This window comes from Chlorocebus sabaeus, chromosome X (genome assembly GCF_047675955.1).
Source record: "Chlorocebus sabaeus isolate Y175 chromosome X, mChlSab1.0.hap1, whole genome shotgun sequence".
NCBI lineage: Eukaryota > Metazoa > Chordata > Mammalia > Primates > Cercopithecidae > Chlorocebus > Chlorocebus sabaeus.
The window spans coordinates 121,692,411-121,719,716 of record NC_132933.1 but is presented as its reverse complement, the minus strand read 5'-3'; the positions used below and the strand labels follow the sequence as shown (position 1 = coordinate 121,719,716).

Genomic DNA, 27,306 nt, shown 5'->3' with positions numbered 1-27,306 from the left:
TCTACAGAACACATCCATTAGTCTTGGTGCTTTCTCCCAAATGCACATTTTGCTTGCCGGTGCATAATCTGTGCCAGCTTGATCCATTTTAATTTTTAACTGAATTAATTCTGTCTCTTCTAGTGTGTGCCAAGTATGGAATGGAAAACCAAATGCCCTCCTCAGAATCATCCACACACGGTTGTCTTAGACGTGGTGAAGTGTTGAAGATTCCTCAGTTACATCCTTAAGTGTCACCAAAACAGCCAGTCTGGGTGTTTCAAACAAAGGTAGGTTCGGGTAATGGTGGGAAGGATAAATGATTTGTTTATTTAAATAGGATGAAAATTTTTCTTGGTATATGTGGATGTCAAGGGCAGTGTTTCGATGTGGTAGTCACTTGGGTGAGCATCATCACCCTACTCTCAAAAAATTAGCAAGTGATTCACAGCAGAGATGCCACATCTACTAACATCATTTCTAATGAGATGGATCATCTCCTGTTATTTCCAAAATCACTAGGATAGGCTGCACCTAGTGGACTTATGTTATTCCTTTGGCTCACCAGTATCTGAACACTGTTGGGGGAACCCCTCCCAACCATGAACCTTGGGAATAGGTAAAGATAGCCTCTCCCTAAGAAGTGCTGACATTGCTATCCACTTTCTCAGCCTCCTTTGCAGCTAGGGCAAGAAACAGAGCAGGGCAGGGGCAAAGGAGAGGTTCTCCCTGTGGTGGTGATTGACTATGGTTAGGGAGTCTTCCCTGGAACCAGTTCTGAGACATCGTTTTAGGTGTCTCTTACTACTCATGCATCCTCTTTACTACTCATGCATCCTCTTAAGTCTGGTGACATTAACAAGAATAGAAGTGATATGAAATTCTCTTCAGAAGCAAAGTATGAATTGCAAACTGACTTAATATACTTGTCATTATTAAAACAAAAAACAAACAAACACAACAAACACTATAACTGACTATCACTGCTCAAAATGTATCTCCCAGTCTACAAATGCTTACTCCCTTTAACCCAGCAATCTCACTTCTAGGAAGTATCCCACAGATATATTTGTGCACAAATGAAATGATGTAATGAGAAATGTGCAATATTGTTTGTTATAGCAAAAGACTGAAAACAGACTACATATCCCACCAAAGGGAACTGCTTAAATAAAATAAATAGCCTGTGAACATATAATGAAATATTATACAGCTATAAAAAAGAATGAGAAAGCATTTTATATATTTAAATGAAAGAAAGATTTCTTGAGTCCATATTTAAATTTAAACAAGTAAGGCACATAACTGGGTACAGAGAATGCTATATCCTGTGAAATAATAGGAAAAAAAAAAGGAACATATATTCTAATTGCTTAGATAATAATAAAGACACTTTGGAAGACTAAATAAGAAATTAATAATGTCTACTCAGGGCAATGAGGATGATATGGGGGAAAGGGTAGTTGGGAGTCTTTTCACTGTCTTTCTATAGTTTTTTACTCATATGCATGTATTACCTATTTAAAAAGTAAATAACTAAATTAAAATAAAAACAAAGTACTGTAGTCCAATCAACACTTTTTTGTAACATAACTGCGTGCTTTATTGAGATACACAGTAAAGCAGTACTATAATACAATAGTAAGGCATATATTTGGTGAAGTCTGATATGTTGTGAAAATGCAGTAGAACTGAAGTTTAAAAAAATAATTAGTAAATGTTACAGTGTTGGTGTTGGTGTTAAAACACAATATATTATGATACTCAAGTAAGAACTCAGTACCTGAAAACAATGACAACATGCCATGTGATGTTTATGCTTCAGTTACATTGATTATGATTTACAGTTTAATACTTGGTGGTTATAAAGAACACAACACGAAATAATGTCCAAATTATGCTTAAAATGCAGCAATAAAGCTCTCAATTTTTATTCAAATATTATGACAGACTCACTCCAGAACTAATGTCTAAAAGAAAAAACAAAAAGATTAAAACAAAATTATGCACTCTATTTACCTCTGATTTTAGAATGAAACTTAAACTTCTTAGTAGGATGTAAAGTAACCCCTTGTTTTAAATCTTAGTTTGTTTTAGAAGTCCTTGGGTAAAGAAAAGGTCCAGCGTCACATAAAGGAAAAAATGGCAAGACAAAAACCAAATCTTCATGTAATATGTTACCTTGGAGCTTTGGGTTTTCTTTTGAAAATTATAAAGGAAAAAGAAAATCACGCAATAGACAAGTGGTGAAGCTGTGAACTCAGGTGTGCACGATTATCAGGAACACCCCAAAACCAAAGTGAGGTAGAAATAGCATGAGAAGCTGTGTTTGATGTTAATTATTATTAATAAAATAATGGACAAAACCCACTCTCCAAAAGCTAATTACACTTGATGTCAGAGGTAACAGATTTGCAAAATTATAGGTCACACGGTGATGTCTATTGAATGAATGATTTAAAAATCAAAGAGGAATAAAATGGCATGAAAGAGTAAAGCTTTTTCCTACCAGTCCTTAGCTTTTCCTCTTGAGCTTTTCTCCAATTTTTGAGCAGTGTTTGTTTGTTTGTTTGTTTATATATTTAACCTGTCTAATCCCCCAAGAAGGGTTTGGAGTAGCTTTTACTTTTGTAACATTTGAATCAATTTGCCTTCTTTCTTACTTACAAACCTGTGTGGAATTACTCGCAGAGAAATGCAAAGGAGGGAAACACAGTTCATGGGCTTCTAGGTTGATACTTGTCAGTATCACAAATGTAATGGGGCTACTGTCTTACACCTTTTCCCAAAGTTTATTTTAAATTGTCTTGTGGCATTTAAAAACTCATCCGGCATGGGAAAATAGAGCTAAAAAAACAGCAACAAAAACAAAACCACCCACTTCCTTTTGACTGTGAGAAGAGGGCATAATAATTTAGTTGTAATTAATTACAGAGAACTTTATGTATTATGAACAATCATCCAGTCCTTCAGTTAAAGAGTGGCCTACGCCTTCACAAGGATGGGCTGGGAATCCATAGCCCTCCAGCCCTGTCATCATCCTGCTACTGCTTGGGAGTGAAAAATACCTTTGGATGCTCAGAAGATCAGAATACCTTCTGATTTCCACTGAAGCATCATTAAATCTAAATCGTGGCATTGCCAGCAGCAGGAAGCCGAATATATCAATCAATCAACCAACCGATTACTCTGATATAATAAGTCCTGTGTATTCATTCACATGTTCCCTTTAAAAAAATTCAGTACTCTAGTTGTCAGTGGAGAGTTTAAAATGAGGAACATCTGGAGCTGTAGACAATGTTTTAGTGTGGTAGTTTCCTCCTGGCTTCCGGCTCCAGGGAAAAATCCATTCTAGACCAAGCAGGTAAGCCTGGATGACTAGAAGTAATTTCTTTCTATTAGGAAGAAGTGACACGAACATTTAAAAAATGGAAAAAGTCTATAGAAATTCATATCTATTTATCTATATAACTATAGTATTTATATACTTATAGACATATAGATATATAAAATGAAAACTCACAGCCCGCCCCACTCAGTTGACAATTCTCAAATGAGCAGTGTGAAGTAGTCATTTGGTGGTGTTAGAGGAAGTCCTATCTATCTTTAATATGCAAACAAAGAAAAAGCCATGAATTTCATATGGATATCACACCAAAGGATGCAAAACAATGCGCTGCCTCAAAGTTGTGTGTGTGTGTGTGTGTGTATGTATGTGTGTGTGTTTGTTTTTAGGGGTTTTTATAAACAACTTTTTTTTATAAAGCACACTTTAGTTTACAATCTTTCTTTATAACTGTTATAAATTTTTAAACAACCCAAAATGCGTTCCATATAAAGAAATGGCAAGTTATTTAGCTATCAAGATTTTACATGTAGTTTTCTTATAACTTTTTTGTACAATTGCATAGACGTGTAAAACCTGCCATTGTTAACAAAACAATAACAGACTTAGAAACTACTGAAATCTACAGTATAGTACCACTACCCTTCACAAAAATATAGATTTATTTCTTGTAAACTCTTACTGTCTAATCCTCTTTGTTGTATGAATATTATAAAAACCATGCGGGAATCAGGAGTTGTAAAACATTTATTCTGCTCCTTCTTCATCTGTCATGACTGATACTAAGGACTCCATCGCTCTGCCCAAATCATCTGCCATGTGGAAAAGACTTCCTACATTGTGTCCTGGAAAACAGAGAGAAAGACAGACAGACTTTACAACAGGTGCAGATAGCATCACTCTGTTTCTTTGCCATTTGGGAAATCATTCCCCATTTCTGGGTGAAGACAACACAGAGAAGCTGCATCGAGGGTATACACAACAAGGTTTGATTTTCACCAGTTTCCAGGAAGAAGCAAAGCCTTGTTAATGAAGCCATTACACGTTGTTTGTTAGTATCAGCTTAATGTTGGAGCAGGCTACTGGTGTTTAAATGGAAAAATGTCAAGCTACACTCATGTTCCCAATGTAAATATATATCAAAAGAATTCCACAGATAAGCACAAGATTTCAGAACAGGACTATTCCGTGATGGGATACATCTTTTCCACCTTGACTATGAGTGATTACTTACTCTCTCTCTACTTGTACTAATGTTTTTTACTATCAAACCACCATCACCACCTCTGTCACCCTCACAACTACCACACCATTACCTCCAATATCACCCCCATCACACGAAATTTTCATTTCATTTCAGAGCTGAAATTTTCCTTTCAAAGCTGAAATTTTCATTTCAAAGCTGTTTCAGGCTGTTGGCTTGCTTCTGAGGCTATGGTGGAGGTGGCTATTTTCTCTCTGCTTTTACTTGGGTTGAAAAATAAACTCTTGAATTGACCTTTTGGTGCACTATTAACATTTGAATTAGGACACCTCAGAATAAAAATTACTTCCCATTCCAAATTACTCTAGAACCTAATTATAAGGTGACCAACATATATTGTATGCATTTGGGTATTCTGTGAATCCATCTTAGATCTCCTCCTAAATAAGGGTTAACTATCACAATAGCCTTTTAATAAGAATCTCCCAGCATGGAAAAAAAGAACAGCATAATGTCCCTGGGTACTTTGTAGCAAAATTCAGATTTACAGTAAGATAATCTGAGACATACTTTATGGCTTGCCTTTTCATCTATGTCCCATAGTTTTATATAGCTAATTTTAATTATTGCACATTGGTAAATCCTTCCACTATTCAAGTATTGTCTTTGGAACTGAAATGCTTTACTAGGCTATTACTACCTTGCCATGAATCAACTTTACAGATTCCCATAATAATTGTTAAAATCCCAATTAAAAATTAAAGATAGACTAGGGAGAGTATTGTTTTAATATTTATTTCAAGAGATATATATCTATCTTATCTTCTCTACAAAATATGGGAGGATCTGAAGAGGATTACATGGGCAGGCACTTACACAGTGATGACACCACAATTGAAGACTTATTAAAAGTTTAATGTCATTCAGGCATTTCTATTAAGGTGACCAAGTTTGTATATCTTTTTGTGCTTTATTAGTGCAAAGAATTTCATGGAGAATTATATTTTAGAAAATCGCTTTGGATTTTGGTTGAGACTGCAAGTATAAACATTTTTAACAAAGCATATGCACTATTCATAAAGTGGACCAATAATTTGGCAGCCCTCAGTGAAGAACTGAAATCATTTTTGGCTTTCTGTGCCATAAAAACCACAGGAAGACGACACAGTGGGGCCTCTGCTGCTCCTTAGAGCTCAGAGTACAAATATGTAACTGCTGCTACCAAGCTGGAGGGCTTCCCCTGTATCTATTTTTGACTGTCCAGCAACCCTGGGAAATCTGCATAATTATTCATGCATAAACTGAAAATAGATGGACTAACTGCGAATTTTTAATTACTAGCAATCTTTACAGTTATTAACAAAATCAGTCAAAACAAAGCCCAAGACCTTTACAACCTGATGCCTGAATGTAATTCGAAGTATTTCTCATGACCCACAGTAGCTAGAAAACATATTACAAAATATCAACAAAAAAGGGGGGAAAACTTATTTTTTTCCTGTCAGCTTATCAATAAGCAAAATGTGTCTTTTTAGGCTGTGTGCTAGGAGATGTAGATGGCAGTTCAAAATATAATAAAACAAGTAAATGCATTTATAGATTATATAGCCAAGTGGTACTTCTCTTCCTTGAAATGCTGTTCAGTTACTACCTGGAAGGAAAATTCTTGAGTCTCTCAAGAAGCATAAGTTCTAGGGGTATCTGCTATTTAAAAATCTGCCAGGGAAAACAGAGGTTCATTATTCTTAATGAGCCATGCACACTCCCACAAAAAGTTGGGTGGCCTTTAACTGGTTTAAACTGCTGCATTTTCACAAATGACCTTGTGGCCATCTTTGTGCTATAAAAATAACTTTTAGAGTCACCTCATCATCTATATTATGCCTTTGGTTACTTCACTAAATACCTGCTTTACCAGAATAATAATTCTAAGTTTTTTCCATGGAGTTTTTCATTAGATCCAGAAAAAAGAAGTCAATCTCTTTTACAAACTACTGCCCCCAAAGAATCATACTTTAATCCATTGGAGGGGTAAGACTGCACTGTGACATGAATATAGAAAGTAGATTTGTATCCTAGTTCTATTATCCATGTGTGTAAGGCAGAGCATTCGGGAGGTCATTAATTTTACCTGACAGATTTTTCTAAAGTCAAAATTACAATCTCATACTATGAAGTATAAGAGGTACTGAAAAGCAGCCAGGATTCAGACCTTTGCAATCACCTTCAGGCACAAGGTGAGAGAAAACTATGTCTATAGAAAGTATTAATTTAATCCATTCTTAAGCAAGGATTATTGAACACAAAGGCACTATGCCTTGAACATTAGCAGTTGTTATGTTTTTCCAAGTTGGCACTAACTGCAACACATTTAGTCTCACACGCCACCAGTGCCTGAGGGAATTGTTTTCCACAGCGATTGGAATTGAGACTTTCTGGCAAAGATCCAAGACCTCAATAGCAATCTGGTGCTCTAATTTTTAAAAATACAATTCCCAGATAAACTGTTAGCATTCAACTGGCCAACGCAAAGCCAGAATACTACAGTGAAATTTGCTTATCTTTTCTTCTCTATAATTTAATCTCTGAAAAAAATCTGGTCTACCGTACATGTGGGATATTTTCATAGCATTAAAAAAGGTCATTATTGTTTTGATTCTTTGGCTTCTGGAAACTTGTCTGAACACCATACACCTCAGGTAGTCAAGTCTGCAAATGCCTATATCACTTCAATTACACCTGCTAGCCTTTTCTAAAATTCATTTGTGAATGAAACATGTTTAAAATAGTCAAAATTATGGTGCATTTTTCTACAAAAAGTTAAAATGAATAAATTTTAAGGGGCACTTACCATAAGAATGAACCCAAGAAGTCTCACATACGAAGTACATGAACCAGGCAAACCGTCAGGAGCATTCAATGCTTCACCAAGTCAGGTTTCCTCAATTTCTCCTCCCAGCCTACCATTCCCTCCCTGGCCCCACTGCCCAAAGCCTTGGAAGGAGGCACTGGCACAGACACACTGAAGGATCATTAAATTGATTAGACTTGTATGGCACGATGTTGGCACAGTTTTCATTATGATTCCTGTGTTTAAATGAATCAGTGGTCACTCTAGTCCATCCTATTGCTAAGGAGTCCAGAATCTTCTCATATAAGAAGGACTCTCCACCCATCCAGCCTGTCTCCCAGAACACTGCCATCCCATGGGAGAGCTTTCCTTCTCTCCTCCTGCAGATTAAATTCTTGGTAAAGACAACCTTGTTTTTACTTGGGCTGTCAGTTAACATTTTTTGTCACCCAACAGTCACTTAATTAGGTAATTTGATATTCAGACAATATTCCTGGTGGAATAGGAGTAAGAAGCATCTTTCACTGTAAAACCTCAAACCACATTCAGTGATAAGACTGCACCCTATCCCTTTCAACCCATAAATAGGCATTTAAAAAAACTCTCAAGACTCCAATATTTAGTTTTTTAATCGAACTGGTTATTGTTCTGTGTGGCTTCAAATACCAAATAAAAAAGATCATCTTCTGAAGGGTACGTTGAGATGATGTAAGCCTTTCACATGAGAGTTAAGAGTGTGGGTCTGGAGCCAGACTGCCTGGATCCAAATCCTGGCTCTGTCACCTGGGACACACTGCTTACTCTCTCATTGACTCAGTCTCCTTATCTGTAAAATGGGGTTAATAAGAGTACCTACCTCACAGGTTTGTCATGAAGATGACATGATGAAAAAGATGGCAAGTGCTGAGAACAATGCTTAGCACACAGTAAGTGCTCAAAAAATGTTCGCTAAAATGGGAAAGAAAGAGCGTAGGAACCAAGAAAAAAGGAAACAAAAGCAAAATGAAGTCATCCCAGAAGAATAAAAACTAAGGGCGCTGGCAGAAAATGCTAAGGTCCTGGAAGTGGAAGAAAGCTTTATGACTCATCAGTTATGTTCAAGGCTAAATTTAGTTCGAAGATTTTGTTTGTGTTGCAAATGGCAACAGATGATGAACTGCAGGATTCCAACCTAGGGACTACAAAGGATTGCCATTTTAAAGAGATTCTTGCTCCCCCAACCCCAGTCTTGTCGTCATGGTGATGACAACGGCAATGAACATTTGAGGAATGTTCCTCATGAGCTGCAAGTGGAGAGGTGACTACCATCCTTACATGATGACACAATGTGTAATACACACATGCGCGTGCACACACACAATTCTTACACAAACGCCAAACATAAAAAGCAGGATGAGACAGACAGAAGCCATGGCCGTGAGCCTGAATCTCACTAACCTCTCTCATTGGCTTTCCAGGGGTATTTCTTCCTTTAATAATAGAGAGAGGAAGAGGCAGAGATATCAGAAAGGGAAAAAAAACATGCATAAATATACAATTTCATATCAATTTGCTTCTTTTACCAAACAAATGTTGAGATGACCATTTAAGCTCTGCTGAAAAAAAAAAAAAACAAACAAAAAACCTAAAAGACACATCTAGTCAAATAACCTTTACATACACTTAAGATCAGTATAAACAGATAACATGATCCAGAAGACGTCATTTATAAAATCCATAGAGTTCACGCATTAAACTGGATGAAAACTGGCACAGGATAGAAATCTGACAAATTGGGCATCGTTTTCAAGGACAACTCAAACTTAATGTTAAAAAAAATCTCAGAATCTCTTCACTCTTGACTTGACAATCAGCACATTGAAACATAAACAGTAGTTGACTTTGTGTGCCCAAAGGCTGCACATCAAATGCAAGGTAGAACCCGACATAGAGGCTGGACTCCATCCTCTTGGGAGAATTTGTTCTATCTGATAGAAGCTAAGCATGTCCATGATGAAATTGGAGGCATTTGAGAAAATGGAAAAGAACAGATGAGGGGAAGAGGTAAGTCCCACTAATGGGCAAGCCACAGAGTCAGATCCAGGAATGAGCTTTCAGCTTCCTCCTCAATTCAACAAATATCAGGAGCCTTAAGAGGCAATGGCTAAAGACCCACTGGCCTTGATTCATAGAGTCCTACATCTGTATGCATTTATTTGTATTTCAAAAGTAGATTCTGATGAGAAAGTGTTCTATGATAAGTCATAATTGGACATAAAAGTAGGGACCTCTGACCATACATGTCAATAGCATGTCTTGGGCATTCAATTTCCTTTATCTCCAAGGCCTTCAAACTGAAAACCTTGGTTTTCAAACTGTTTTAACTATAGCAATGGGACATCTCCTAAAACAATCTTATATGGAATTCCAATATTTGGAGCAGTTTAAAGCAGAGCTGTGAGAGATCCTGTACAGCATCTCCCTTTCCCCTCCACCCATCATTCTCATTCTCAGTGGCTCCAAGAAGACTAAAAACTCCCTGAAACAATTTGAGAACTACTAGTCTGGAATGAAGAAGTGTGGAGCTATGATACCAATAGAAACCTTTCAAAATGCAAGGTTAGGGTTCAAAATTTCTAGTATACATTTAAAGATAGTTTCTAAGTTTTTCTTCCCTCTCTCCCTCTTTCTTAACCCTCCCTTTCTCCTTCTCTCCCTTCTGAATTTCCTACATGACTCTGCAATTTCTTAGGAGTATCAGATTTTCAGCTTGACCACATAAGGGCCAGGTATTTATGATGCTCTTCAAGCCAGGGAAAAGAGGGAGAAAAATGGGTACTAGCTCCTCAGCTGTGGGTGTCACTAGTGGGAGACCCATACCAAATGATGTTCCCATCATTTGGGGAGGAGAACATCATTCTGTCCTTGATGACTGAAATCTCAGTATGAATTACTCACCCCTTCTTTGTGATTCCTTTAGCAAGGTTTTTTTAAAAAACTATCTTTATGTTGCATAATACTGTCTGGTGGCAGAATCAGTTCTCTTCCCCTGTAAGACTGTAAGCCTCTTGAGGATGGGGTCCACATGTTGCTCATCCACCTCTCTATCCCCAATGCCCTGTACTGTACATAGACACTAATGGTAGTTGATAAATACTGGCTGAAGTGAACTGGTAAAGTAGTAGTTGGATCATGACCAAGAGTCCTTCTGTGTTATAAGTAACTTGCCCTTCACTGGCACACTTTAGTTTGGATGCCAAAGGCGGGTAACTTGTTTTGGCACGTAACTTTGGTCTACTTTTAAAACTTGAGATCTTTAGGAAGGACAGAGTTGTTAGAAAGCCATGTGATTTAGAATGTAATTATGGTTATGTATTTCAGAATGTAATGATGATTCTTAGAATGCTTAATGTTACATATCTTTAGTAATTCTACACTAAGCCATATTCAGAACTCAGTATCAATTGATTATTGCTTAATATGTAGCAGCAAATGACTTATGTTATGTTCCAGGTCCTTCTTCAGAAACCATATTGTATGCAAATGGACCTCCCAGAGCCAAGCTAACTCTAATCTCTTCTAAAATCCTCCCTCATCACTTGGGTCGCCATGTACTCATTAACACATTACAAAAGGAAGGTCCTTTTATTTCACTTTAGAAAAAGTTAAAAACAAGTGGTATTTTCTACCGTATAAGGACTAGTTCTACACTGACAAAACAGAGACTACTTGGTTATGACATTTTTAAAAGTTCTTGACTGATAAATAAAGTTTTAGATAAAAGTGTTATTTTATAAACATATATTTTTTTTTTTGAAATGAGTTTCCGTAGACCTTCAGTTACGGTGTCCATCTGGCAGTGTGATATGTTGTCAGGAAATGAATCAAGACAAAAGGGAAGTGTGCTGGGGCAGTTCTAAGTCTAAAGGGCTTGGTCAGGTCCAGAGAAGTCTAATTTCCTCGAGCAGTATAAAATTGACATTATTGATTGTAATTCATTATTTTAGAGTTGAATTGCAGGACAGTACTGTTTCTGCGTGCTTTTAGCCTCTTTTATATTAATTCACTGGCTGTTTAAAATACTTAAGGAAGAATGAGTCCCTTTTTAGGATTTCTGTTATTTAACAAGTCAAAAAAATTCAAATGGCCACACTTGCAGGCTCTTTGGTGAATATGAATATAAATGTATAAATCAATCAATTTCAGCTCAATAATCTTGTTCAGCTGAAAGTTGATCAGCACAGAAGCCTGTGACTCTATATATATAATGAGTCAGAATGGACAACAAAATAATAGTGTAAAGCAGGGACTGGCAAATTTTCCCCATTAAAGGTCAGATAGTAAATATTTTAGACTTTCCAAGCCCACAGTCTCTGTACCAACTATTCAACATTGCTGCAACTACTCTGTCCTGGTAATGAGAAAGCAACTACAGGCAACATGTAAATGAATGGGTGTGACTATGTTTCAATAAAACTTTATTTATAAAAACAGATAGTGGGCCAGATTTGGCATATGGGCTGTATGTAGTTTGCTAGTCCTGGATTAAAGGGATAACTGCTCTAATCCTTTGTGGAAGAATACAGGAAACAGAACGGTGCCTGAAAAAGGGTACACGATATTTCTATCTGCCTTTGTTCCTTATGTTGCTCTTCCATAAAAGAACCACAGAATAAGATTTTAATTGTAAAAGATGGCAGGTTTTACAAAGCTGTTGGGTTGGTAATTTAGGGGTATTTGATAGAATGTATGTGGGCTTGAGAGGGGATGGTATGAAAGAAAGAGGATGGCATGGGCTGGTGGGGATAAAAATAATGTGGCACAGGTCAGTAGGCAAGAGATTGTACAGGCAGCAGAAATAGTAGCACTGCTAACTGCTTTCTGGATTATTATCTTGGCTCCTATTATTCATTCATCTATATAAAGTGGTACCACATTTTAGAGAGCCTGATACCATACTGCTGACTAGGAGAGCACTTCTTTCATCAATGCACATACAAATAAAAATATCTTTGTTAGTCTGCTAAATGATCAGAGACTTATGGACAAATCACTTAACGGGGTTATTTTTTAAATTACATTTGTTTCTTCTACCCATGTAGTTTTCCTATAGAATGGCAGAGCTTTAGAAAGTACCTTATAGTAGATAATGACTTATTACACTAGAATTCAACTTCTACACATATACTTACAAAGGAAGAGATTAGAGATAGATAGATTAGATAGAAATTGGCTAATATTCAGTGTTACACTGAGCCACTCAAATCACCCAAGTGTTTGCGAACAACTAAGTATATCATCTAGAGACCAACCAGAAAGATCTCATCACAAAGCTACACGTTCACACATTCATATCTTGAATATGCTGCTGCTTGTATTGCCTATTATGCAGGATAGTTAGTGTTGGCCATCGTTTGATCACTAAACGGAGAAGCATGCAACTCCTTTATTAATTTTGATAACAGTTTAGCAAAGCCATTAAGATACGATTAGAAGCCTAACTTAACTTGCTGAATGGCCATAAACAAGGCACTTGACTTTTCTTGGCTTCCGGGTACTCTTTGTGAAAATAAAAGATAAAGGTTAGCTGACACCTTCAGGACCAACTCTGTGACAAGGGGCAACAGAAAAGTTGTAAATTTGAGGTACACAATAGCTTACCTATCTATATACTTTATATTTATGAAAAGCATAAGTTTTTTTAAAAACGGCTTTTCCTCTGTGGGCAATTATCTAGCAGGGTTAAGTAAACCATGAGGTGGTATTTAAGAGCACATTTCCACTAAATGTCAGACCTCTGGCTCTCACATCTGTTTTGAGTTACTCAAACAGCTGTCCAAAACAGCTGTAGCAACCATGAACTTTGTTTTTTGTAACACAACAATGAGAACATGGATGGTAGTGTTAGAATAAAACTATAAAGGTCTCTGAGACATTAGCAACGTCTTGGCAGAAACTTCCATGGCAAAAATCTCAAAATTTAAATTTTTTTGAAAGATAATTCACCTAGGCAACAAAAACTGAGATCGGATAGATCAGTATTTTTAAACCACTGGTTCAGAAAATCCATTTAGTGGGTTGCAACCAGCATTTTGTTTTTAAATAAATAAAACAGAAAAACAGCATGCATTGTATGTAGTATGGAAGGCATCACTTGATGAAACTTTTGTTTCTGATCTTTGTATGCATATGTGACTGTAAACGTGTGTGTGTACATATGGTGGGTGTATATATACATGTGTATACATAAACACATGTATAATTTGTATCTTTACCCCAGTTTGTGATGTAAAATGTTTCTCTGATATGGATAACCATCAAAACAGGGTCAAAAGTCACTGTCCTGGATGTCAAAAATGTTAAAATGACCTTTCAAGGCTCTTCCATTTGAGAGACTTTGTAATCCCAAGATGTTAAGATTCTCAAGAATTTCTGCTTAATATCAGCCGAACACATCTACCAACTGGTAAGATGTTCCCGCCAAACTTGACTCTATATGTGTGTGTGTATACACATACACACACATCTGCTGTTTTCAAAATTAAAAAAAAAAGCTTTCGGTTGGAAATACAGCATCCAAAAACCACTTTTTTGAGTGCATCAATAATTAGCCTAATTTTTACAATAATGAAACTTGTCCACTTGAATTTGGGGAGAAAAAGGCCTGTAAGAAAGGCTAAGTTAGCCCAAAGTAGCAAAACATGAGGAAATGCCAAGATCACAGTATTACAGAATGATCGGCCAGATTTTCCAACACCTTCACTACTCTCTCGTTGTGTTTTTGTTTATTTAATTGTTTTGTTTTTTAAGAATGTGAATTAATTTTCTCAGGCCACAAGGTACCACTGAGTAAGCAGAAACTTAAGTTACTGGAATTGGTATCGGACAAGGCCTCCTTATCTCACATTTGAGAACTTAAATCAGCACTTAAGGTCTGAAATTCTTCCGTAAGCACTAATTTAGTAAACACTATCCAGGTGGCCTGAAGTGAGTTTCCCAAGTTTCCATACAAGGAAGTAAATCAACATCAGAGATACTGACTGCTAAATACCTTATCAGAGGAGGTATACTTCTAGTCTTCCAGGAAGCTTCTTCTACACCCATGTGGTATCTAGCTTTAAGGACTCTAAAAGTGGGACGCAGGGAGATGGTGCAAAGGATTTCACCTTACAGCTAATTAGGGTGGACCAGAGAGTCAGGTACAAAAAGGAGTCTAGGAAGTCAAGGCTGCCTATGAAGAAGCAGAGTCATGAGCCTTGCTGTAACTTCGTCTCTGCTGACCTCTTGTTTAGATGTGGAAGAAATGCCCAGGGTGCCAACAGGGCAGCCACCAACTTTCCAGAGCAGGTAAACAAGCTACCAGTTCAAGGGGCCAGGATCATACAGTAATCAATGATTGTACTGTGATTTGAATTTCTTTGGAATTCTGTATCCGCAATTGACTGTAAGTACCTTGAAGGCAAGGAACTTGTCATTTCTTCTTTTCATCCCTACTACCTCCACTGGTACGTAGTAGGTGCTAGTAAAAGCGGGCAGGACGAAGTAATGAGGAGAAAGGTGAAAGCACTTGATTCTGTCAAGCCTGTGTATGATCTTCTCATTATGAATTATGACATCTAGAAGGAGGAGATACCTAAGATAGTCAGGATGGGGATGCGGGTGGCGGTGGGGGATGTGGAGGTGGGTGGAAGACAGATAAGATTTTTATCTGTTAAAATCAACACATCAGTGGCGCTCAGCAGTGAAAAGATGGCTGGTGCAGACATTTAAAATTAGCTTCCCCTGACGGTTCCTTAGCAACGCTCTACCAGAACATTATTGCTTTTAATGTGCACTGCACAACGTTTACTTGCACATCAAATAGCTAGGAAATGGCCATTGTTAACTGACACTGAACAAAAAGATAGGAAAAACACACTACTCAATACACCCTCCTCATTGCCCTTATGGAGAGGAACAAACAGCCCAGATTTCCTGCTGCCTGTCCCTCCCAGGCTGCCCATTAGAGGTGCCAATCACTGGCCACAAAGCCTTGTGTTTTCTCCCTTTTGTTTCTCTAGGCTTTCCTTCTATTTGATCACAGGTGACTGCCACCATCCTTTTTATTCGTTGAAGGAAGGCGGGACAGTGACTTTGTTTTATGTGAGGGCAATAAACCAAATAAATGCCCCCAGAAACAAACAGTAGTAGCAAAATATCATCTTGGATGAAGCAAGACATCTGAAGCTCATGCAAGCCAGTGGGAAAATTCTGTGTGGTAAAATGCTGTTTTTGTATGGGAACAAAATACGCAAGGCCAAAGTGATGAAGAAAAAGAAAAATATTAATGTCTTTCTTTGCTAAGCCTGTATTCTCTCTCTTGAAGTAAAAAATAATAACCAACTACTCTATGAAGATTTAGCTGTCCCTATATTTAAATGATGGAATAAGATACAATTTTTAAATATAAAGGGCATCAGACTGCAAGTCAGAATCTCTACCACCACCGATCAGTAGGCATGTTCTAGGCCTTGCTGTAGCACGTAGTAGCCATATGTCCCTGGCAAAGGCACTATCAGGGCATTAATTTCCTCATCTGTAAAAGTCACATAATAATTGCTCTTCAGTAAAGGGCACCTCGTAATTAACTCTTCAGACTAATGTGTGAAGCAAGTAAAATACTTGACAAATAGAAGGTGGTATTGTTATTTCTGGAAACATGTTGACTTCACAGGTATTTGAATTCAGAATACTCCACACCAGAAATTCACACTTACAAATCAAATCTTTTCACCATGGACCCAGATGGCCATTCTGATACCGCGTGTTGGCTTCCAGATGGAAATACACACACCAGTTTGGTAGGGAAGTGAGTGGCCTGATCCCAGCAAATCTGAGTCCCTTCTAGGTATTGGAGCTTACCTCTTGAACTAGGGAAGGAGTTGTTGAGTTGCTCCATCACCTCCTCCAACCCTGTGCTTGTGTCCTGGGGAGGACTGAGAACATCTTCCTCACCTTAATAAAAGCAAAAACAAATAATGGAAAATTACATTTATACAAAACAGATATTAAAGAAAAGGGCCATAATTACATTTTTAACACCATTATAAATTCATTTCACTTGCTCATAAATAACAAAAAAAACTCCTCAAGCTTAGTAATTAGGAAATAATTCTTTAAAGGGATGAATTCCATACAGTAAAAAAAAAAAACTGTATATCTTTTTTTTTTTTTTGAGATGGAGTTTCGCTCTGTTGCCCAGGCTGAAGTGCAGTGGCATGATCTTGGCTCACTGCAACCTCTGCCTCCCAGGTTCAAACGATTCCTCTGCCTCAGCCTCCCGAGTAGCTGGGACTACAGGCATGCACCACCACGTCCAGCTAATTTTTGTATTTTTAGTAGAGACAGGGTTTCACCATATTGGCCAGGCTGGTCTCGAACTCCTGACCTCATGATCCGCCCACCTCGGACTCCCAAAGTGCTTGGATTACAGGCGTGAGCCACTGCGCCCAGCCTACTGTGTATCTTTTTAAAAGCTGACTAGAAGAATTACTTGAAATGTGCCCCGCACATAGAAATGATAAATACATGATAATGAATACTCTAAATACCCTGACTTGATCACTACACATTCTGTGTATGCAACAAAATATCGCATGTACTCCATAAATATGTACAAATAGTATACTTCAGTAAAAAACAGGCTGGGTGTGGTCACTCATGGCTGTAATCCCAGCCCCTTGGGAAGCCGAGGTGGGAGAAGTGTTTGATGCCAGGAATTTGAGAGCAGCCTGGGCAACACAGTGAGACTCTGTCTCTATTTAAAACAAACAAACAAAATAAATCTAAAAATTTAAAAAACAGTCAATGGAAAAAGGTAAAACTGACAAACTCTCTTTTGTGCCCCATTAACAAATGTGAAACTTTGTTCTATGTAATAAAATAAGTATTACTGCACACTTGCAGTGCAGTCTCCTCAACACAAAAGAATAAGAACCGAACACTTTGCAATCACTTCATGAAGGTAAGAAGGGAGTTGAGACACTGAGGTCTTTTCTTCACTCTTTCTTTTGACATTTAACCAAAAATACAAATGAAACTCAAGTACCTTTAAACTCCAATGTAATAGAAATAAAAATAGTATGTGTCCTATGTAGGTCATGAAATATGAATATTCTAAAAACTGTAGATATGGCATATACCAGAGAGTTATAGTCCTTTCCTCTTTGTTACTTGGGACTACTTTATCATAATTATGTTTTGGGTTTTATAAAGAAGACATCACAAAAATTTTGACTGTTTATGTGAGGAGAGAATGATGATCTGGAAACAAAGAAACCTATGGATGGATGATATTCACTGGGATTGGAAGTCTCCTTGTAGATTTTGTGGATCTGTGTCTCTATTGTTTGTTCATGTGTTAAAGAAATACACTTCAAACAGCATTTGCAAGTAAAAGGGAAATTTCTTAGGTGCAAACAAAATTAAACTTTAAAGGTCCTTTGAAAGTAATTTTTCATAATATACAATCTTCCAACAGTGAAAATAACTTCTATTCAAGCTCTATTTGTTTTGCCCATTGTTACTTCCATCTAAAACAAGACCTTGCTTTAGCAAGTCAACCATAATGAACTTGCTTAGGGACAACCTCAGTTTTACATCTGACTTGGAACTGCTTCAGAAGCCAGTGAGTAAATGACTTAAATATGCTTGTCATTTCCTTTGGTCTATGCCACTTGGATTTTCATCTATGATTATAATCCTGCATTTATTCCTTGTGTGTTTTTTTTTTTTTTATACAGCAGAAGCTAAAAGAATCACTGCCAATGCTAACCATTAAGACAAAATCATATTCTAGGTGGATGTGAGGCTTCATATTTTTATTAGAATGGAGGGATAAGAACGTAAGGTAGATAAAAAGCCTCAGACTATGTGAGTCTCCTGGTAACATACCACAGGAAACCTCTTTGCAATATCAAGTACAGGAAACAGGTGCTGAAGAATTAAGGTCATGAAGCAGAAAAGGAATAGTTACAAACTCTTTCTCTCTTCTCTTCTCTTTCTCTCTTCCTCCCCCCTCACACACATGCACTATTTGCTTAAGTTTGTGCCTTTAGAAAAAGAAGTGAAATTCAGTATTTTTAGTTTCATTTTTCTTGCAGTTTTAAACTACCATTATCTGGTGAAGATGAAATGAATGAAATACTACCAAGAGGATCAAGATCCTGACAACTGAAGGGCTGATTACATCTCTCTGTTCCATTACTGATGCAAATTTTTGCTGAATTGGGAAACATGAGGCATTTTTAATGACAGTAAGTCCACTTTAGTGAAAGTATGCCTTACCGAATAAATCAGAACCAAGAGAATATCATGAACGACGCTCATGAGCATCGATGTTAATATTTCTGACAGTTTAATTACATCATATTGGAGCTCTAGGAACTCAGTTGTACTGTGTTAAAATTCAGGCACAGTTCAATGAAGTGACGGGCATTCCTGTTCCTGAATTATTTCAAAGATCAAATTATAAAGTATAAACCTAATGATGTCAGCCAGGTTTATCTTTCCAGATAAACTCTCTGTGAGTCTTTAATATGAGTGTCCAAGTATAATACAAATGTAAAATTGGCTTATTTGCTTTAATGGAAAACTTTTATAGCAGTGATAATTGCATCCATTCAGATATTTTTTGAGTGCCTATTACATTCTAGGTAGTATAAAAACAAGTAGAATATAATCTTGTTTTCTTCTTAGTATTTTCACGATTTCTCAAGATGGTTTTAACTCATTGTTTGTTTTGTTTGTTTGTTTTTGTTTTTGAGATAGAGTCGTGCTCTGTTGCCCAGGCTGGAGTGCAGTGGTGGAATCTCAGCTAGCTGCAACCTCTGCCTCCCGGGTTCAAGCGATTCTCTTGCCTCAGCCTCCTGAGTAGCTGGGACTACAGGCACGTGCCACCATGCCCAGCTAATTTTTTGTATATTTTAGTAGAGATGGGGTTTCACCGTGTCAGCCAGGATAGTCTCAATTTCCTGACCTCGTGATCTGCCGGCCTCGGCCTCCCAAAGTGCTGGGATTACAGGCATGAGCCACCACGCCCAGGCTCATCTCTTTTTAAGAATCGAAATCAGACATCACATATGTGCATGAGTAGAAGTGAATCAACGCATTGAAAAATGCTTAATGCGAGACTAGCGAACAATACAGTCAGGATGGCTAAAGGTGACCCCAAGAAACCAAAGGGCAAGATGTCTGCTTATGCCTTCTTTGTGCAGACGTGCAGAGAAGAACATAAGAAAAACCCAGAGGTCCCTGTCAATTTTGCAGAATTTTCCAAGAAGTGCTCTGAGAGGTGGAAGACAATGTCCGGGAAAGAGAAATCTAAATTTGATGAAATGGCAAAGGCAGATAAAGTGTGCTATGATCGGGAAATGAAGGATTATGGACCAGCTAAGGGAGGCAAGAAGGAGGAGGATCCTAATGCTCCTAAAAGGCCACCGTCTGGATTCTTCCTGTTCTGTTCAGAATTCCACCCCAAGATCAAATCCACAAACCCCGGCATCTCTATTGGAGATGTGGCAAAAAAGCTGGGTGAGATGTGGAATAATTTAAATGACAGTGAAAAGCAGCCTTACATCACTAAGGCAGCAAAGCTGAAGGAGAAGTATGAGAAGGATGCTGCTGACTATAAGTCGAAAGGAAAGTTTGATGGTGCAAAGGGTCCTGCTAAAGTTGCCTGGAAAAAGGTTGAAGAGGAAGATGAAGAAGAGGAGGAAGAAGAGAAGAAGGAGGAGGAGGAGGATGAATAAAGAAACTATCTGTCCAAAAAAAAAAAAAAGAAAAATGCTTAATGCCTAATATTTTCTGTGTCAGAATATATTGTAAAAGTTAAAACAGCTAAATGAAACCTGAAAGTTAAAGTAATACCACTGCAATATTTGATACTAACCCAGATTTTTAAAATGCCTTTTAAAAACCACAAAAGTTTAAAAACAGTAAGATTAATTTATTTATTCAAATATTTATTAAAATCCAACTATTGTTCACTGAAGATATATCAATAGGCAAACAAACCACACCCACACACTCTCTCTGTGAAACTCGCATTCTTATGGAGGCACACAGGCTTAACAAGTAAATAAGTAAACTATATAGGTATGTTGAGTGGTGATGAACACTCTGAGGAGAGGGCTAGCAAGGGACAATGAGAGTCATCAGAAAGTGGAGTCTTGGAAGTCCTCATTGATGAGATGCAGTTGAGCAAAAGCTTTAAGAACTGGAGGGTATGAGTTGCACAAGTATTTGAGGGAAAAGTGCTCCACACGGAAGGATTGGCAAATGTAAAGACTCTGAGAGGGGAGTGTGACTGACTTGCTCAAGTACAGCAAGAAATCCAATGTAGATAAAGCAGAGTGAACAAGAGCTGGGAAAACAGTACTTCCCTGGCCTGGGAATTTGGATTTGGCCACATAACCTATTTTGGAAAATGGAATGTAAGCAGGCATGACAAAAGTAGAGGCTTAGAATGTCTTTGCATGGTTGGGGTTGCCCTCTTGTGCTTATGTGCACAAGAAGCATATGGCCCAGGTAGCGTGCTGGCCCAAGAAGGATGACAGACATGTTGAACAGATCTGAACCCAGACCACAACTTGGTGTCAAGTCCAGCTGAGTGCCAGCAAAAGTTCAGTCAAACAACAGATGCATGAACAAGAAATATGCAACTTGAGAATTTTGTGGTTATTTGTTATGCAGCAACAGCTGACTGATACACTATTATGGGCATCAGACAAGCCAGATACAATATTTATGGTTTGTCTAATAATACACTATGTAGCTACAACATAATAGGTGTAGTATTAATCCATTTTCACACTGCTATAGAGATACTACCTGAGACTGGGTAATTTATAAAGGAAAGAGGTTTAATTGACTCACAGTTCCAGATGGCTGGGGAGGCCCCAGGAGGCCTAATGATTATAAGCTTACAATCATGGTGGAAGGCAAAGGGGAAGCAAGGCACCTCTTATATGGCAGCAGGAGAGAGCGAGAGAGAGCGAAGGGGGAAGTGCCACACACTTTTAAAACCATCAGCTCTCCTGAGAACTCACTATCACGAGAACAGCATGGGGGAAAACTTCATGATACAATCACCTCCCACCAGGTCCCTCCCCTGACACATGGGGATTACAATTCGAGATGAGATTTGGGTGGGAACACAGAGCCAAACCATAAATTGGCAACCCCAAAATATTTCTGACTCTAACAATAATACCTGTCATCACAAGCTCCTCATCACCAAAAACAAAACAAAAACACCTTTTTCACTTTTTTCAGTTATTCAACAAGAAAATACTTATTGAGTTCCAGTTTCACACTAGAGACTTGCACAGCCCTTATACCTACTTCATGGATTCACTGCCTGCTCAAATAGCATATTGCTAGTGTTTGGGGGATTTTAAACTTAGTTGATGATAATTCTTTTTTTTTTTCCAGGTAGATATTTTAATGTAACAATATAATAATGATATAGGCAATGATATAATCAATTATATGATTTCAGATTTCACATTGTAATTATCCTTTAAGAAATTGCTATTTCTATAGTTTTGGTGAAATTGCAAAGAAAAAAATTCACAATGATCTGAAAATGCTATTAAAATACACCCCCCTTTTTTTTTCAACTACATATCTCTGTGAGGTCAGACTTTGACAAAACAGCATAACAGATGCAATGCAGAAGCAGAAAAGAGCCCAGCTGTCCTGTTAATATTAATATTATAGGATATTAAAGAGATTTGCAAAAATGTAAAGTGATACCACTATGTAAAATGATAAAATGATAGTCAAAATGTAAAATAGCCACTTTTTAAAATGTGGCTGCTAGAAGACTTTAAATTACATTATTTGTTGTTTGAGATGATATAATTATTTTTTTCATATGATATGCAATATGCATTAACATAATGATTTTATTATTGCTTTTAAAAAATAAATATTTAAAAATTGTGAAAATGTAGATTATAAGTTTCCCAAACTTCCACCCCCCCACCACCACCAGCACCAAGAATTCTGGTTCCATAGGAATGGGCTTGGGCCTGGAAATGTTCATTTTGTATAATTTCTCCAGGTGATTATGATGCAGACAGTCCTCATCTACCCTTCAGACAGGTGCTGTCTAAGGCCCCTCCCACTCCTAAAGTGTAAACAGAAAGAATGAAGAGAAATATATTATTTTAGGGTCAATGGAGAGATTTGAAATGGTGTTTTTGTTTTCTCTGTGTAGATTTCAGGGCCAGTCATGTGACCTCACTACAAACAAGTTTTTTTTTGTGTCAATGGATGGCAATTCTTTAACACTTAAACTTGACTCTACTCCAAGGTGATTTCCACAAACACACATAAATAATAGATGTCAGTGTGGATGTGGTGAAAACAGAACACTTTTACACTGCTGGTGGGAATGTAAACTAGGACAACCACTATGGAAAACACTATGGAGGCTCCTTAAAGGACTAAAATGTAGAACTACCATTATTACTGGGTATCTACCCAAAGGAAAGGAAGTCCTTATGTGAAAAGTATACTTGCATACCAAGATTATAGCAGCACGATTCATAATTGCAGAAATATGGAACCAGCTTAAATGCCCATCAACTAACGAGTGGATAAATGCAGTATATACGTGTGTGTGTGTGTGTATATATGTATGTATATACGTGCGTGCACACACACACACACACACACACACACCATGGAATACTACTCAGCCACAAAAAGGAATGAAATAATGGCATTCATAGCAACCTGGATGGAGTTGGAGACCATTATTCTAAGTAAAGTAACTCAGGAATAGACAACCAAACATTGTATGTTCTCACTTATAAGTGGGAGTGAAGCTATGCAGATACAAAGGCATAAGAATGATACAATGGACTCTGGGGACTCGGGGGGAAGGGTGGGAGTGCGGTGAAGGATAAAAGGCTGCACGTTGGGTACAGTGTACACTGCTCAGGTGATGGGTGCACCAAAATGTCAGAAATCACCACCGAACAACTTATTCATGTAACCAAACACTACCTATTCCCTGAAAACTATTGAAATAATAAAAAGAAAAATAATGTTTTTTGAATTATTAGCTAGTTAGCCTTCTTGGCTTGTCTGATTGTAGTCCAAATAAATCACTGAAACATTTTTTAAAATAAGGAAAGACATAGTCAAAGTTAAAGCAGTACCGTGATACAGCACAATATGATAGTCTCCTTTAATCACTGCTGAAATGAAGAAAAAATAAGTCGGATGACTCAATTTATTCTGAGAAAAAAGAAAAGGAATGCTTTGCCATGGCAAGATATTCTTCAGTCTTCTGAAACATAACGATGGTTTCAGATCCCTTTCTTGAAAGGATGATATGCCATCTGACTCACTTCCCTTTCTTTGATTCAAATGCTGATAACGGTTTTATTTACTTAAAAAGTGATTTTAGCCAGAACCTATGCAGCCTATGCAGAATAGACACAAGAATCACTCCTGTGATTCCGTCTGAATCTAAATAAATTATTTTCTCTTTTTTAAAAAAGGAGCTGTGTACAAGAAATTATTTTTTCTTACAAAGGGGACTGTGTATGAGCAAATACGCCCACCAACATTTTTCTTTGGATTTTAACCAGTTTCCAACTTGATGTGTTATCTTACTACTTGTGTATTTCCTGCCTTTCTCCAGTATGTTTTAGAAGAAAAAGCACAATGATTTATCCAATACCCAATATTTGGCTTCAATTAATTTTTTTCCTTATGATATAGGACAGATGCTTTCAATTTCACACATAAATTCTGTGTGTAACATCTTTAATATATTATGGTGTACAATGTTGTTGCTGATTACCAGCTGATCAGTTTTGAATGGTGGTGAAAGCTAAATATCTTAAACGTGTGGGCTGTTCCATGTATACACAAGAATGTATTGTGCTTGATTTCCAAAAAATTAACTCAATAAGCACTTTACTGATTGTCGCACAGAGTGTCCTCACGTAGTAATGACAATGAGCAAGACTTATATCCCGTCCTTAAGGAGCTTAAGTTCTAGGGAGTTGTAGGCAGAAGAAAGAAGTACTAGTAACTGCCTGAAAACATGGCCGGGTGTGGTGGCTCACGCCTGTAATCCCAGCACTTTGGGAGGCTGAGGCGGGTGGATTGCTTGAGGTCAGGAGTTCAAGAACAGCCTGGCCAACGTGGTGAAACCCTATCTCTACTAAAAATACAAGAAAAATTAGCCAGGCATGGTGGCAGGCTTGTAATCCCAGCTACTTGGGAGGGTGAGGCAGGAGAATTACTTGAACCCAGGAGGTGGAGGTTGCAGTGAGCCGAGATCGTGCCACTGCACTCCAGCCTGGGCAATAAAGCGAGACTTCGTCTCACACAAAAGAAACACCACCACCACCACCGCCGCCAACAACACCACCACCAGAACGATACAATGCATGATTAAGTTCCAAAAGAAAACTCACTGAGTGAAAAGAAAGGATGCTATATTTCAGGTTAAGAACATAATGTACTCAAGGCCAAAGAGCACATTTATTTATTCTGTTGTCAAACAGAAGGCATAAAATGCTTACGGAGGGGAATAATATGATATCATTTGAATGGCAGAAGAGGAACTGAAGTATCTGGAAGATAGCTTAGAAAGGGAGAGAGACCAAAGGCAGAGGAACCAATTAGAAAAGTATTCATATTATCTGTTCAGGTAATACATGATGAGAACTAAATTTGGGTAGAAGTAGCTGAATTGAAAAATTTTGCTCTTTTTTATAAGTAGCAAAACAGACTGACCTTGGTGACTGGATTGATGGTGGTGGAACATAGCTAAGGAAGGCAGGTGAAGGAAGAATGTGTAGAAAATGACTTTTTATAGATTGGGAAATTGGAAGAGATGTTCCAAAGGTTGATCATGATTTCAGATTGGGCTCTATTTTTATTTATAATTTTATCCAGAAGATGCTCAGGTGGGAGGTCTGGGCTAGAAATCTTAAGAGTTGTCAACATAGCAGAAGCCAAAGAATGGAAGGAGTGCCCAGGGAGAGTGAAGAAGGGTGAAGGGGATGGAGAATCTTGAGGAAAACCTTGATGTGATATACTGAGGATACCTTAGCTATATGGTAATCTGGCATAAAACATTTAACCTGAACCCAATCACTTGGATTCAAGCAGACAAATTCAAATTGGGGGACATTCTACAAAACATCTAGCCCGACCTCTTCTAATATATCAATGTCATGAAAGATTTAAAGAGGCTGGGAAAGTGCTTCAGATTAAAGGAGACTACAGGGACGTAACAAAATGCAAAGCTGTGCCTTCATTGATCCTGAGTGAAAAATATCGCTATAAAGAATATTAATTGGCAGAATTGGAGGTATTTGAAGTTCTACATTAGATAACAGTATTGTTCTTTTTTGAGTGTAATAACTGTGCTTATGTAAGAATATCTTTCATTTTAGAAGTCACATGTTCAACTGTTTCGGGGTGAAGTGTTATGTATGAAACATAACCACTGAGTGGATCAGTGAAAAAAAATCAACAAACTGTATACACACATGAATATGATTAAATATGCACATAAAATATAAGCACATACAGTATATAAAGATACATTAAAATACAGATATACATGTTAATCTAAATAAATATATGCAATCCATTTAACAACACATGAATGTAAAAGTACATAAATAGATATAAAGCAAATGTGGCAAACTGTTGAATTAATTGCAATTTTGCCGTAAGTTTGAAATTGTTCTAAATAAAAAGCTAGGGAGCCATTATGTCATAAACCTCAAATGTACATGATAAATTTTATTTTTTAAAAAGCAAAGGAAGAGTTTACTTTTTAAATAAACAAAATATAAAATGCTTCAAAAAACAGTAATCTGGTGGAAAGTTAGGAGTCATCAGAGATAAGGAGTTGTTCCGACATCATAGATTTGTGTATGGAGCCCATGAGAGCCAATAGAGGATAAACATTGTTAATTTCCATTTTGTTCTGTATTTGCTTCCTCCAATAGAATGTAAGTTTCAGTAGCACACTGTCTCAGTAAGAACTGTACAGAACACAAATGGTACATAGAGACTCAGTGATAAGTATTTCATGGCTTGAGGAAATATGTTGACTCTTTAGACACATCACCTAGTATGACTTGTCTCATGTTTCTCTTAAAAGAAAATCAGTTGTCGGGGATGTATATTTAAAGAATGCAGCTCTATCCAGAATGTGGTTCAGCAAATCCCAGCCTTATATCTCAAACCTTCAAAGCACGAGGATACACATTGCATTTATTTAAACACCTGTGTGCTTCCTTCAAGAAGATGGTAAGGTTTTTTTCCTTTTTAAATGAAGTTAGCTTATGCAGTTTGATATGGTTTGGTTCTGTGTCCCCACCCAAATCTCATGTTGAATTTGTAATCCCCATGTGCTGTGGGAGGGATCCGGTGGGAGGTGATTGGATCATGGGGGCGGTTTCCCCCATGCTGTTCTCATGATAGTGAGTTCGTGTAAGATCTGATGGTTTAAAAGTGTGGCAGTTCCCCCCTTGTTGTCTCTCTCCTGCCGCTATGTAGCACTGGCCTTGCTTCCCCTTCACCTTCCCCCATGATTGTAAGTTTCCTCAGGCCTCCCCAGCCATGTGGAATTGAGGCAATAAAACTCTTTTCTTCATAAATTACCCAGTCTCAGGTAGTTCTTTATAGCCATGTGAAAACAGACTAATACACAGTTCAAGAAAAAGTACCTTTGAATTCAGTCTTTTCTTTCAGAGGACAAATTTAACCACACAGCTTATCCATTTTATACCAGCAAGTTATCTCTTAGCTTAACTCAGCCATTGGAATATAGCACTTTTGTCCTGGTATCCAGTTCTATCATGATCTTTTTAGCTCCACAGATCATCAGGTCCACATCCTAATGTGCATTTTAATTTG

The 27,306-nt window shown here is 37.5% G+C and overlaps 1 protein-coding gene and 1 pseudogene across 7 annotated transcripts in view; one reads left to right on the top strand and one right to left on the bottom strand.

The window, feature by feature from the left end:
• Window positions 1-27,048, top strand: LOC103231776 (high mobility group protein B3 pseudogene; annotated as a pseudogene).
• DMD (dystrophin) overlaps window positions 1,553-27,306 on the bottom strand; it is a 2,258,239-nt gene continuing 2,232,485 nt past the window's right edge. For 4 of the 7 annotated variants that reach the window (XM_073013821.1, XM_073013822.1, XM_037986586.2 and 1 more), the window contains 3 exons: window positions 16,261-16,353; window positions 8,818-8,849; window positions 1,553-4,170 (listed from right to left, as the gene is read on the bottom strand). In XM_073013821.1, coding sequence (XP_072869922.1) covers window positions 4,159-4,170; window positions 8,818-8,849; window positions 16,261-16,353 — 137 coding nt within the window. In that variant the 3' untranslated portion in view covers window positions 1,553-4,158. The remainder of the gene's footprint in view (window positions 4,171-8,817; window positions 8,850-16,260; window positions 16,354-27,306) is intronic. The other 3 variants (XM_037986581.2, XM_007991387.3, XM_007991388.3) reach the window with 1 other exon arrangement.